General features: G+C 39.6%; 1 protein-coding gene across 2 annotated transcripts in view; it reads right to left on the bottom strand.

Annotated features, from left to right (window-relative positions):
* The window catches only part of REV3L (REV3 like, DNA directed polymerase zeta catalytic subunit), a 185,883-nt gene extending 172,704 nt beyond the window's left edge, over positions 1–13,179 (bottom strand). Inside the window, exons 1-3 of one of the 2 annotated variants that reach the window (XM_032650683.1) lie at positions 12,965–13,179; positions 12,212–12,724; positions 2,235–2,362 (exon numbers count right to left, since the gene is read on the bottom strand). Coding sequence is in view for 1 of the 2 variants with exons in the window: in XM_032650682.1 (XP_032506573.1) it covers positions 12,212–12,350 (139 nt within the window). In the remaining variant the exon portion in view is untranslated. The remainder of the gene's footprint in view (positions 1–2,234; positions 2,363–12,211; positions 12,725–12,964) is intronic. The other variant, XM_032650682.1, reaches the window with a different exon arrangement.
* Between the last annotated feature and the right edge of the window lie 1,982 nt (positions 13,180–15,161).

Raw genomic sequence — 15,161 nt, 5'->3', positions numbered from 1 at the left:
GCGGCCACAGCCCACGGGCCCAGCCGCTCCGCGGCACACGGGACCCTCCCGGACCGGGGCACGAACCCGCGTCCCCTGCATCGGCAGGCGGACCCTCAACCACTGTGCCACCAGGGAAGCCCATGGCTATTGTTTTATACACTAAGTTTTGGGGCAGGTTTGCTAAACAAAAATTGATACAAGTGGGGAGGTGAATAGGATTAGTGGCCAAGGAAAATTTTTGTTTTGCCTGTTTCTGCTTTTTTAAATTTCACAATGAGAATATATTCATATATTATTTAACTTATAAAAATATTTTATATCAGATTGATATTATAGTAAAGCCCTACCATCACCTTATAAACACATACACATAAAAACAAAATAATTCAGTTCATATGGGAACATGAATCTGAGAGGAAACATTAATATTGCTCAGGAAAAAAAGGGTCAGTACAGAGTAGCAGGGTATATTTATTACAAAAAACATTAATGAATAAGAATACATTCATGGTCACTGTCATGTCTCAGTAATGGCTATTATCAGATTCTGGAAGTGTTAGGAAACATACGTCTCAGATTCTGCTTCTCTGCTTCTTCTGTTTAGGCAGGTAATGGCCTAATACATGTTCCCTCATTTTAATTCTCACATGCTATGAGGTAAACATATGCTGAATAACTTCAGGCAAAAGTTAATTAATCTCTTCATGCCTCATTTCCTCAACTGTAAAACGGAGATAGTAGTAACTATTTTATAGAGTCGTGAAAATTAAAACACTTAGAATAAGGCACACAGTAAGGGCTCAATAAATGGTCTATAACCTCTGTTAGTAAAATGATGTAACCTTAAAGTCTTTTGACTAACTTGGCTTCTATTTTATAACCACTAAGCAACATCAACCAAAGTGTGATTCATCAAAATTAATTTGAAAATATTTCTAATAACTTCATGAAAAAAAACAGAAGACAATGCTATTAAAAAACAAAAGAAAACCTGGAAATATATGTAGAAAAAATATGGTGAAGACAACTGAAACTCTAGGCAATAATGAATTCATTTGGTCCACATTCCACAATACTAAATGGGTTTAAAAACCAAAGGCTTCAATTTTTGTGTGTGTGTTACTAATTCACAAAAGACAAAAAAAGAAGAGAGCGATAGTTCCCACTGTCACCTTTACTATGATCTCTGGCGCGCACACACTTCCAACTCATTCTACCAACATTTTAAAAAAAGAAGGCACTACTAATGGCTTTGGAAAATAAGGCTCTTTCACAAGAAATACACTTAACCTAAACAGCAGTATTGGAAAACTGTTCTTACTCCTTGATCAATGGCTTAACACTGCCCTTTTTCAAGGCAAGATCAGACTTGGATAGTTTTCTGTCTCTCTCCCCCCCCTCTATATATATATATATACACACATACACACACACACACATACATATATGTATGTATATGTATACATACACACACACACACACACACATATCAACAGTTTAAAAAGAAAAATCAGGCCTGGGTAGGGTACTTATAAAACACAGCCAATTTTTTAAAAGTGTTTTAAACCAGTAATTACCTAGACTTAAGACATATGAGTCAGTGACCAACTGTAAAGAGCCTTACACCACAATGTACAGGTATTTTAGTTTGTCCTATTCTGAGGAATGAATAAATGCTACAAAAATTCCATTTTTCACTTCAATTCAACTCAAACATTTTAAAGAGTGCTTGGTATATAGCAGTAATGTGGCAGATTCTGGAGTTAGAAGGGTTAAAAAGAAAGTAACAGTTATGTTACTATATATGCCAGATATGTGCTGCTTACCATGTTTAATCATAATAATCCAGTGAGGTAGAAATTATTAAAACTCACTTTACAGAGGAGGAAATTAAGGCTCACAGAAATAAAATAACTTATCCAGGGTTTCTTAGCAGCAGAAGGCAGTGTGGAGGATCCTGGGGTAGGGGTGAGGGGCAGGAGGCACACGAGGGTAGTGCCATATGACTATTCCTACAGACAAACACAACGCTCAGTGTAGTCAGTCCTTTATCAGCCACGTGAAAAGAGGCTAGGACTGTGGAAGACCAAAGAGGTAATCTTTTGGGAATGGGCAAAGGAGTCACAGAAGGCTTTAAAGTGGTTAATATTTGAGTTGTTACTTTAAGGATGAGTAGATTTATCAACTTCAATGCCAAGGTTCACCCCCACCTCCCCTCATCCCCAATATATTAACCAAAATAAATTACTTACTTGAAATTGAGAAAAACAATTTTGAGAGAAATCTTCCTCAGATATATTATTCCATAGTTTTAAAACAAATAATATGATGACAGTTTAATTTTTAGGTTGCTTTTATGTGGCTTGTCTTGGTTTTTATTCTGAAATGAAATTTAGATTAGTCATTTTCTTGTTCTGAGAAACTAGGAGTATGCCAACATGTTTTAACTTCACATTTTTTCACATATCAACATGTATTCTTACTTACAAACTCTTTCATTTCACCATCTCAAACAAAACCTAATTTAATGTATAAATTACTTTGAAGTATAAATATATATGCAAAATAAGATATTTCTTTTAATCCTTGTTATACTTCCTTGGTAGTTGTAATAAATGGAAGAAAAATAGAAAACTCTTGTTAAACTGTTATATACTACACAAGCATTTTTGAGGTAACATGCTTTCTTTTATTCTTTGAATCATATATATAGTAAATGCTCTCTTAACCCAAAGAAAATTAAATAACTGTCCCCAAGGAAATTGACCTCAAAATCTTAGTACTTCCCACAGCTATCATCCAAAAAGAAAACAGAATTGGACCCAAAAAACCCTAAGTTTTCAGAAGACAATTACTGCCCTTTTTCCTCCAAATTTACTTTGCTAGGCATATATTCAATTTCTGCTGCAGAAAACAGTCCAGTTTGCCAATACTAATTAAGCAACAAAATATTTTTCACTTAAAAAAATGAAATACTTAAAAATCTACAGAGAACTGGAAGAAACACAGAAGATCATCTGGAAAACTTAAAAGAAATGGCAAAAAAAATAAAGAAAAAAACAAAAAACCCCCACCCAACCACACGCCAAAAGGTTACATAGCTGTCACTAAGAGGGTTTTACTTATAATTTGTTTTGGTCTCAAAATGCATCTACTTTATGTCTAGACAGTGAAGTGTTTTTCTTTAAATTGCCTAAGACACCTACTCCTGCCTTATCTGTATCTTATCTGGATACTATAAGTTAACACAATTTAACCCAAAGTTTAGTGTACCTTAACTCCCATTATTTATTTCCTCTCTTATTTAGCATCATTGTGGTGTTAAAATGGCAGCCAGGTACCAAAGTGACATATACCATCCCATATCCCATATCTTAATAAGTTTCTAAGTATTTCTCTGAAATATCTAAGGCTAATGGCAACATTCTTTGAAGCCTATTTAACCCCAACCTACTTAAACTCCAATCATTTTTCACTCATTTTTAATTGAACAAATTCTAATCCAATCAAAAGCAAGACCAGAAAAAGTTTAATTACAGCACCAGAGGAACTTGAAAGGTCTCCTGATTCATTCCCCTTTTCTTTGGAAAACTATATACATACAATTCTAGTATCAATTTTTGTTTATATCTGTCCTAAATTCCTCTTGTTATAGTCTAACCTTTATATTATTCTTTAAAAGGAGATAGCTACAGTCATCACAAAACAAATCCTACTATATAACCTAGTCTACAGGAAGAGTCTAAGCACTATCGGACACAGCAGGCCCTCAAAGATTTCTAAACTGTGTACGTGCATTTTTTTTCCTCTAAACGTCTGTATGTTCGTCTTTCAATTATAACCAATGCCTTTCCAATTTTCCCTCAGGTCTGGGGAGCCAGTGTGAGGCAGTAAGGGCCGAGTCAAGATCCCCAGTTTTCAGACCCAGCCCCACACCAACCAACTGTGAAGTGGACAAATCCCTGAGCTTATCTATCCAGATATCAGTTTTCTTTAAATAAAATGAGAGAATTTCACCAGAACAGTGTTTTCCAACCCCTTTCACACTGTAAATAATATTTGTTCAGCACACTGGCCAACAAGAGGGCATTTGGAGGCATCGACATGGTGCTTGATGAAAAAAATTCATCACATTTTCTTTATATAATTATGGAAGAAATTTTTTAATTTAAATAAAATTTGTAACAATATGAATGAATTTCAAATCCAACCTTTTTCACATCAGGAGCAATATTTCAAAATAACAATGATGATTTATTTTTTCAGAACATACATGCACTATTAGGCAGTCACCTTGCAACAAGCTAAATGGCACATCAAACAGCTAAGAGAATCCAGTACAGGCAAAATTCAGTCGTAGAGCTAGGCCCCCCAGTGCAACATCCCTGCTACCCAGTCCTCTCATCATCAGTGGCTGCACCTTGCACTGGATGACACGCTCCTCCGCACCCAGAATACAAACTCCAATGACAGCTCCACGATCCTTTCTTGACAAGAGGCGGCTGCATACTCTGGCTGGCTGAAGTAGATTCCAAGTAGTAAAGCACCTTCTTTAATGTACTTAAAGTATCAAACAAAGCAATACCTGCTAGTTATGCTCATCATGCTCTCTGCTTACAGGAACCCCATACCCTACCTTCAGACCCCACTCCACTAGCGCCCAGAGCCATATAACATCAACTGGAAGCTCTGAATTAGAAGACCTCAAATTAAACAGTAAAATTAAAACCTAAAATTAAACAGTACTGCAGTAATCATTTGACAACTATTTAGGACTACTATGCCCTTTTATTTTTGTTCTTCCTTACCAATTCTTGCAAGCACAACATAACCTAAAAAAATTAACTCTGAACAGGTATCCCATGCACATGGCAAAAAACATCCCAAAGTTACCAAACAGTAAACTATAAAAAAATTAGACTCCCACCTTTGTCCTCTAGGCCACCAGTTACCCTCACTGGAGGCAACCACTGTTACAAAACTCTCATGTATCCTTCCAGATATATGTGTACAATATATATACTTATAAATATATATTTATATTTTTATTTACATATATTTATATATTTTATACATATATATTTTTTAAGCCACACAAATGGCAGCATACCACACATGGAGTCTTGCATCTTGCTTTTTTTCCTCTTAATGTATCAGACATGGCACCACAGCAGTACACATAGTGTTGCCTCATTATTTTAAGGACTGCCTAGTATTCCATTGAATAGATATGCCATAATAATACTTAACTACTCCCCTACTGGTTTATGTTTAGGTTGTTTCCAACCTTTTGCAATGACAAACAATGCTGCCACAAATATTCTTATATGCTCATTTGACACATATATAATATCTTTTAGAAGATAAAATCCTTGAATGAAGTTGCTAGATCAAAATATACATGAAAAAGTAAAAAAGAAATTAAAAAAAACAAAAAGGGAATTCCCTGGCGATCCAGTGGTTAGGACTCTGGGCTTTCACTGCCAGGGGCCCAGGTTCAATCCTTAGTAGGGTAAGTTCCCACAAGCTGCGTGACACAGCCAAAAAAAAAAAAAACACCACCACTAAAATATACGTGCATTTTTAAATTCTGAACATGATTTACAAATTGCTTTCCATAGAAAATGAACATTTTATACTCCCACCAGCAATATATGAGAATGCCCATTTCCCCTTCCTCTCACCCTCCCCAAGTTATACTATGTAATCAATCTTTCCTAATTAGATAGGTGATAAATGGTATGCTGTAGCTTTAATTTACATCTTCATTATAATAAAATTGCACATCTTTTCATATGAATTCTCTTTGCTCACTTTTTCTACTGGATTGTTTTCTAGGAGCTCTTTGTATATTAAGAGGAAATTAGTCCTTTGTGAAAAGTGTACAAATAATTTTGACTAGTCTACTTTTAACTTTATGATTTTTGTCATTATACAGAATTTTATTTTTACGGTGTAAAATTCAGCAATCTGGCTTCAGTTCTGTTTCATACTTTGAAAGGCCTTCACCATTCCTAGATTAAATTAAAATAATTATCCTACGTTTTTTGTTTGTTTTCACATTTAAATCTTCTCACTTATCTGGAAGCCAACACTTTATTAAAGAATTCTTTCCGGGACTTCCCTGGTGGCGCAGTTGTTGAGAGTCCGCCTGCCGGTGCAGGGGACACGGGTTCGTGCCCTAGTCCGGGAAGATCCCACATGCCGCGGAGCGGCTGGGCCCGTGAGCCATGGCCGCTGAGCCTGCGCGTCCGGAGCCTGTGCTCTGCAACGGGAGAGGCCACAACAGTGAGAGGCCCGCGTACCGCAAAAAAAAAAAAAAAAAAAAAAAAAAAGAATTCTTTCCACTACTGACAGGAAAGGTAGCATCCATTATCATACACTAAGCTCTTACATATATTAGAGTCTCTGCTCTGTTTCATTGCTGTCATGTGCCAAAGCCATCCTACTCTGCAAAACATTTTAAAATTAAAATCAGTTTACATATAAATGAGTATAATAAAACTAGAAATTACTGGTTTTCTTTAATATAAGAATCATTTTACAGTTCCTAAACTGAATTTATATAATCAAGTTTAACACTATCATCATGCATTTTAGTTGATACTTATTTGGGAGCCCAATATCAACCTCAAGTCTTTTTCCCACATTTCTGACAGCTTTTCCTTAATTTTGTATAGTTTCTTTTTCCAATTTATAAAATCAATACATGTTCTCTGAAGAAAATCTGAAAAATACAAAATACACCTGCCAGTGATAACCAACCTTTATATTCTGGTGCATTTTTCCTGCATAAATGACTATTTTGCAAACTGATTTTTTTCATATAATATACTGATAGCATTTTCCCATATTATTATATATTATATTATAATCATGAAAACATGACTTTAATGACATAAATTCTACTAAATGAATATGCCCAATTTATGTAACCATTTCTCAGTTGTTGAACATTTGGGGCTGTTCCCTGTTATGCCTATCATCTATTGATTAATTCTTGCAACAAATGCTTGAGTTTCAAGCACTGTGGTCAGCACTGTCTGTATAATGGTGAGCAAAAATGAACGCGTTACCAGCATTTATGGAGATTACTGGGAAAAACAATCTCCAATGTATATAAAAATTACAACTATAGCAAGTGCTATGAAGGAGAGTTTATGGAGCTTTGAGAGTCTATGGAAGGCTTCCCTGAGGAATGACAAATCGGAGTTTAGGTGAAGGAAAAGGAAAAACGTTCTAGGCAGAGGGAACAGCAGGTACAAAGGCCTCATTGAGGGAGGAGATGGCAAGAATAAGGGACTGAAATAAGGTCAATATGGCTGGAACATAAAGAGCAAGGCAAGAAGGACATGGCTCAAGCCATGACTGGATAGAGAGGTAGGGACCAGACTGTGCAAGACCTTGTAAGACATGTAGATGCCACCACATAAGACATGTAGCTTTGTCCTTATCCTAAATGCAATGGAAAGCTACTGAAGCATACCAAGTAGTATGGTGATATAATCAGGTTTGCATTTTGAAAAGATCCCTGATTACAGTGTAGAAAACAGATTAGAAGGGAACAGAATAGATTGGGGTAGGCCAAGATTAGGAGGCTGTTTATTGTAAATGCATCCAAAAATGCTAGTAGTTTAGACTAGGGTGGTGATGGATAATGTAAGAAGTAGATGGATTCAAAAGATAATCAGATTTTGCCAAAAGATTTACATTCACAGATTAAAATCCCTAAAACTGGAATTACTGGGTCAAAAAACAACATTTCAAGGATTCTGATATGCATTGCCAAGCTGCCCAGCCAAGAGCAGTTTTCTCTCCATTTGTGAATTACCTTGTATCTGTTCCTCTATCAGAATTTTAATATTCTTTTGAAATTGCTTTAAAATGACTTAATCCATACTTCCTTCATGAAGCCTTCCCTGACTCCCCTTTTTGCCTGCTAGGTGGTCAATGAACATGTCCTCCTTTGAGTCCTCACTTTGTCTTACACACATTTCTTTTATATTCCAATTAAACTATGTTTGACTTATGTTTACATGTCTATCATCCCTCCTACACTGTGAGCTTCTGGAGGGTAAAAGTTGTTCATAACGACGGCACTTAAAACATAGCTCAATATATATGCAGTAGGTTCTCATTAAGTGTTCACTGAATGAACTGAATCACGTACTACAACATTCCACTGTGTCCACAGATTTAAGAGGACTCCTGCTTAATAAGCTTCTGATTAACTGATGGTTATTTTAAGTCAAACACAATACAGAAAACTAATAAAATTTGCAACTAAAGCTTCAAATACCTACTAAATAAACTGACTAATTTTGTTTGTGGTAAATCACTAAATCTCAGTAGTGCTCCTGAAAAATCTTTCTAATATTTATATCAAATAGGCATTATGTGATGTTAAAATATTTTTAAATGGTTTAAAAAAAAAAGCCTATGAACAAGACTGTTTTTAGAGAAATTATTCGTAATCTGAGTTGTTGATAAATGCTTTAGCTTTCAAAATTGTACTCATCTCAAATTTATTTAACAATCCACCAAAATACCCAAAAAGTGAGATTATGCAACTACGTAACTTTATACAGCATTTCAGAATTATCAATTTCTTATGTTGAATAACCTGATTTCATAGCATCTAGAACAATCTACTAAAATTTTCACTAGCTGGAGGAAGACTTAGAGGGGGGGAGATGGCAGAGTTCCTTACAGTAATCTTAAAGTCAAGCAGCTCCCTCTATAGTCTGTTTGTCCTACTTTGTTTAATTACTTGCTATGTGAACATCTCACTCACACTCTTCTATTTACTCCTACTCTGCATCTCAGCAGGGAAGCTTTTTGAAAGGATAATTCTGTTTAAATTGATGTTGAGAAAACTGAGAAAGCTAAGCTCAACATGAAATGAGTTACATCAGGCAACTAATAAGCAAGAGTTAGTATGTGGTAACTGGGCAGCTTCCCAGATCCACCTGAGTCAGGTCCTTACAATAAAGCCTTAGGATTTTATTTGAAGTGAATTCCCAGAGCACTCATACCCATATTCAAATCTAAGCGAAAAAACGCTGTCCTGTACTTTAGTTATTTATAACCTTGCTTCCCACCACTAAAACAAGTTACCAAAAAATTGTTATATTGCTAAATACATTGTATGTCAAAACAATATTCAAGACATTTTTAAATGAGTGAAAGAAAAGCAGAAGAGGTTTTTGGTTTTTTAAAAATAATTCCATCACTTATATATAGAAAATTTAATTGATTCTCTCAGGAACCAATATCCTCAATCACCAAAGGATTAAATCAGTTAGTCAGGATTTATCATTCAAATTTGAATGTACCACTTTTTAAAATACATTTTCAAATTTCACCAACTTAAGATATGAGAGCTCTTAAACCTAAGACAATTTATTTCTTAAATTACTCAAATATTCCCTCAAAACACAGGACAATCAGAAGTCAACTGGACTGTTTTCTAAAGCAGAAAAATACTTTTCATGCAATAATAGGAAAACTGAACTAGTAAAAATGTAATAAACCAATCAGTTCAAAATTTATAATATAAATCTGAAATGGTCATTTTATTTGGGAGAAAATTTCTTCTGCTGTTATTTTTCACAACTTCATTTGAAAAGCAAACTCAGTTTAAAAACATATTTTCAAAAAAAAAAAAAAAAAAAAAATATTTTCTCCAAACCAAGGTAAAGAATTGAGGACTTCCAAAATTTCCTATGTATGAAAGACTTAAGTTTATGACACTCTAACATAGATTTATCATGTGTTACAATTTTTCATTAATTTTACTAATTAGTAGATATATATAGTTTGTGCTTTCAAACAAATCTGTCTTCATTAAAAATTCTAGCATTCAGACTTTTACTAAGCCAAATTGACTTCTTTTTTATATTAATTATTTTCAAAATTTATTTTACTAGGTGGACTGGACTACTTTTCTTTGGGGAGAGAATTCAGAAGCAGATAATTGTACAGTTTTTACTTATGTTCAATTAATATTAATTTTACTGGGAGTTTCTGACATGCTAAAAATGCTGGCTTGATTCTGAAAGCTGTAAACTCTAAATGTATGCCAGTGATGTCAAAATTTTTCACCTTTTGAGGAAACAAAAATTTATGTTTGTGAACTATATTTATAGCAAACTCAATTCAATTATCCTTAACAACTTGAAGTTTGGATTTCTCTGTATCAGGTTTTATATCTTTCAATGTATGTACAAAAAGGTCTAACTTTTATATTGATTTACATTATACATTTCAAAGTGATTTTTTAATCCAGTTTTTTTTAAGGGGTGGGAGGGGGAGATGCTGGTAATCTATTGTAAGATGTCCAAGAGGAAGAAACACGTATTTCTTTTTATAAACTAGTTCACATTTCTATTTTTTTTTTATATTGAGAAACACAAAAGTACACCATACTCTTTATTTTTTAAAGAATATTTTTTCACATAATAAAATTCCTCCTAGCTCACTCTGAAATTCACTTTTTTTCCACAAACAAAACTTTCCTATAAAACAGAGCTTGCAAATCACTCAGGGATACATATTTAATGACTTGTGCAGAGAAAAAAAAAAACTATGTGTAGAAAAGTAACCCAAACCATACAAACTGTAATACACAGCAATGCCACAGTATATCCTATTAGCATGTCCCTTTAAATTTTCAAAATCTGGCTGAACAGAGCTATATCAACATCCCTATCTTATTCCTTCTCTGCACCTGAAGTGAAAAAAAACAACAACAGTATATTACACTGAAATTCCAGTTAGAAACAAAGACAGCACCACTATATTTAAAAGGGCAGAAAATCTATCCTTCAGAACTCTTTATTGCCTCTGTTCTCCAGCCTCCAAAGTTTCAGGTGTTACACTTTCAACAAATTGTTAACAGCACCCAAATGCCCCATCTTAAAAAGTCCATATCATCAAAATCTTTTTCACTGTTTTAAAAAGAAGCATTCTATCAAATCTCACTAACAACACTGAAATTTTTAACGAAAAGAATTCACATTAAAAGATAACTGCTTAGAATGAGTGCTTGTGTTTGGGAAAGTGCTATTATCTTGATAGCCCACAGGAAAACTGACTGCAGTAATAAGATGAATGGTGACTAGGGCAAGGAGCATCAAGTGGCAAACGCTATCTAAAATCCCAAAGGGCAGTACATAGCTAGAGGTAAGAGCATCTCTTTCTAGGAGGCAGCTCCATTACTTCACAAAGGCAGTTCAAAGCATGTAGAAAAACAAAACAATTAAAAACCTTGTAAATGTGGCCACTATCCTACTTACATTATCATAAATCCCCAAGAGCTTTTGAGAACGTAGCTTGTCTCCCCACCCCACTGGTTCTTCAAAATTGTTTTTGTCTTAGATGTACGTGTATTTAAAATGCAATGCTACACCCCAGCACAGGGGCATTTTTTTTTTAATGTTTGCGTTGCTGGAGTTAGATGTGGTTCCTATGAAATTCACGCTATTAAGTGGGATGTTATACGTTGGGCAACATAAACACGCATTACCTACTTCCGTGGATACACATTTCCCTGAAAGCAATGCACCTGGGGACGCAGCCCTGTCCCCCAGACTCTGAGGCTTTACTTTAAACTCTAAGGCGTTACGACCTGCATTCACAGCAGAACCACATGGTCACTTCAACAAGAAAGATTATCTGGCCCCAGGCACCATTCTTCAGCCCACAGCATCTCCAGAAGGGGCAGAGGAGAGCGCTGGTGAGAAGAGGCGACGAGGAGCGACTGACAACAGAGCTGACACTTCCCCACTCCTCTGAAAGCCATTTCCAGCAAGGGGAACTTGGGAGACGCAGAGGGTGTCCGCGGTCCCACCAGCGACCGACCTCAGAGCGGGGCCGGCGCACCCGTTCACGGAGGACATGGCGCGGCCACCTGACCCATCCTCCGGGGCGAGAGTGGTGCCCGCTCCGCCTGCCCGCGACCCCGAGTGCGGACCCGACTCCCGACCGCCGCACGCAGTGTAAACACTCGGCGCCCGCCGCCTCTCCGCCTGAGGTGGCATGCGGGGGGCGGCGCGCAACGCCCGCGCAGACCCCCATTTTTGCGCCTCTCGTCAGGCTCGGGAGGAAAGGCGAGGAGGGCCAAGGGGAGGGAAGACGCGGCAGCGGTCTGCGGAGAGGACCGGCGGCGTGCGCGCGAGTGCGCGGCGGGGAGGGCTGCCCCGGGCGTCCGCCGCTCCCGCCCGCTTACCTGCCGGGGTCGCTCCGAAGACTCGCACCACCGGCACCTTCTTGACAGGGGCCTGGGTGAGGGGGGATTGGCAGATATCCAGCCCCTGCAGTGGGTTGGCCATGTAGTAGTCGGCAGTCACTATCCTCACTGAAAACATGTTCGCCGCCGCCGCCACTACCTCCTCTTCACTAGAGACCTGGCAGCGGCAGCAGCAGCGGCGGCTCCTTCCGCAGCGGCGGCCCCACAGCCGCGGTGGCGGCGGCGCCCCCTCCTCTCCGCGGTTCGGTCCCCTCCCCTCACACTCAGACACGGCGAACAGCGGCGGCGGGCGGGGCGGTGTGGGCACTGCTGCCGCCGCCTCCTCAGGAGCACCCGGCGAGGGGCGACAGGAAGGAAGCCCTCGCGCTTTCGTCGGTGCTGGTGCTGCTGCTGCTGCTGCCGCCACTGCCGCCGCCGCCGGGAATCACACGGGCTCCTCCGTCCCAGGCTGCAGCTCTTGTTGCCATGATGATGATGTCACGGACGCAACCACTGGGGGAGGGAAGAAGGGGGGTTGTGTGTGCGGCGAAGAGAGGGCTGTGAGTAGTTGGGGGAGGGGAAGCGGCGGGAAAGGGAGGGAACCGGGAGGGCACCCCAGCGGGACATCCAGGCGGGGGCCGAGTAGGTGTTTTCTCCCCCGCCCCCGGGCACGCAGCGAGAGCTGAGGCTGCCGGAAAGCTCGGCCAGCACAGGGCGCGGGGGATCGATGACTCGGCCGGTGGGCACGGCTACCTGGGTGAGGGGCAGCGGAGGGACGGGGCGGCGGAGCGCCGATGTCATGGATGGGCTCGGAGGGCCAGGCGGGAGGGGGGCGCCAGTGTTCAGGGCCGTTTCGGTGGCTAGGCGGGACTGGCCGGAGCCGCGGTGATCGCGCTCGCCTCGCCGACCGCCATTTCACATCCTGCAGAGTAGGCGGGGGCAGCCGCGGAAACGGCTTTTTACAAGGTAAGAAAACCCGCCCGCGGGGAGGCGAGGCGCAGCCCTCGTGCCGCTGAAGCCTCGCGGGAGGGCGGGCGGCGGACGCAGCCGGCCCTTCTCAGGTAACGCAGCGGCCTCGCGCGTGGCCCAGGGGCGGTGCGAGGGGCGGGGGCGCGCGAGCGCGGGCTTCGGCCTATAAAAGAGCCGCCCAGCCGTTCGTTCCCCCACATGCGGCGCGAGCCACCGCGCCCCCTTTTCAGCAGCTGTTCTGCAGTGTCTGCGCCCGGCCGCTTAATGAGTTTTATTCACGCTTAGCTCTGCTTAGGTTTGCCAGGGCTTGGCAGATGCAGTGCACAGGGATTTCCCACCGCGGTGTTTCTCTCCCGCCCCTTTCCTCCCCTCTCGCCCTAGTATGTCCTTCCTTGGTTTCCTCCTAGGACCCATAGGCTGCGTCCCGGTCGCGCGCCTGGACATGTAAGGACTTGTCAGTTCCCAGTGACCTCCCTCCTCCCCTTCCTCCCCTCCCTTCCCCGCGGAACGTAGGATTAAGAGCCTTTCGGCGAAATTTTCGGCCGAAGAAAAAGGCCCAAGAAAGTCACCACGTCAGATGTGGACTCCCAGTGTTATTCATTAACAGTTTGTGTAAGGTTTTACTATCCTAAGGCATAAAAGCAAAAGGAGGTGGGGGAGGACCGTTAGACAAAACAACTTTATCCAAAAGCGGGGGGGGAGGGGGAAATAGGGGTGCAGTTGTGAAACGGAGAGCAAAAAAAGGGTAGTAACAGATGCAGCTGGCTTGACCATTATATTAGAACCGTTAGGTTTTTGTCTGACTTGGTCACTAATATTGGGCGTGACCTTGGACAAATAATTTGGTTTCTTCGGGCCTCAGTTTCCTCATCCGTGCAACGAGAGTTTCACTTAAAAATCCATTAGGGTTTCTTCCCATCAAAAAGATTGAAGCAGTAGAAGGCAGAAACCGTGGTTTCAAGTTTGAAATATGCCACAGAATTAGGACTTTTGACAATCGTTTTCAATCTACTCAAATTAGAGATCATTCTTTCACACGTGTATTATACAGGTGTTATTTTAATGGTTAGTAGGTTGCCGTATATTTGAAGTGGTGTGAGAGATCCTCATTTGGAACCATTGTGGTTCTTAAAGTAGGAAAATCAAAAGGCCCAGAGGGACAGATCACTGGTAAGCTGTCTATAAATCCCATAACATATAATGCTAATAAGAGTTTATGTCCCGAGGGATTCGAGACTGATTACCACAGCAAATTAGCTTGCAGTTTTCAACCTGAGAGCATGATTGTAAACATAGGTGGCAAGATTTCTACTAATATACAGGACCTTACTTAATATTTTAAGAGGCAAAATCTAAGTTGATTTTAGTTTTAGAAAGGTATAGAAGTGACTTAAAAATAGGACTACCATACTAAATGCATTTTCTGGTAAAATATTTTGTACAAGCTGAATATCAGATGCACAGTACCAGTGATTCTCACAGTATTTCATGGTACTAGTGTGTTCTTTAATATTTTGGCACTTACTAAATCACATTTTTGGGGTATGGGGCCTGGACCACCCACCACTGTCATGATTCTTAAGTAATATAAAATCGAGCATCCCTGTACTATATTATAAAGTACATCCATAACATTTAAATTATATTATTCCTAACTAGAGAAAGGTAAAAGTATGAGATTCACAGATTAGCTATTTCTAGAAAAGGGTTTCTTTCCTCCTACCTCTTGAATCAACTCATTTACTTTAAAAAAAGGCAGTTGCAACCATCATTCAAATCCTTCTAGAACTCCAAGGAAAGAATGTTCACTCTTGAAGAAAAACATTTGCAGCATGAAATTAAGATATTGTGTCCATTGCATGTAATAAAATTTAACTTAATGTTCAAATTGAAAACCTGACAGTACCCCCTAATTAATCATTATCAAATGTGTTTTATAATTATATTCTCCTGAGGTAAGAAAGAGCTCTGGAATTTTGAG

Source organism: Phocoena sinus, chromosome 12 (assembly GCF_008692025.1).
Source record: "Phocoena sinus isolate mPhoSin1 chromosome 12, mPhoSin1.pri, whole genome shotgun sequence".
NCBI classification, from domain to species: Eukaryota; Metazoa; Chordata; class Mammalia; order Artiodactyla; family Phocoenidae; genus Phocoena; species Phocoena sinus.
Note: the sequence above shows the minus strand (reverse complement) of the source record. Positions and strands in the feature narration are given on the sequence as shown.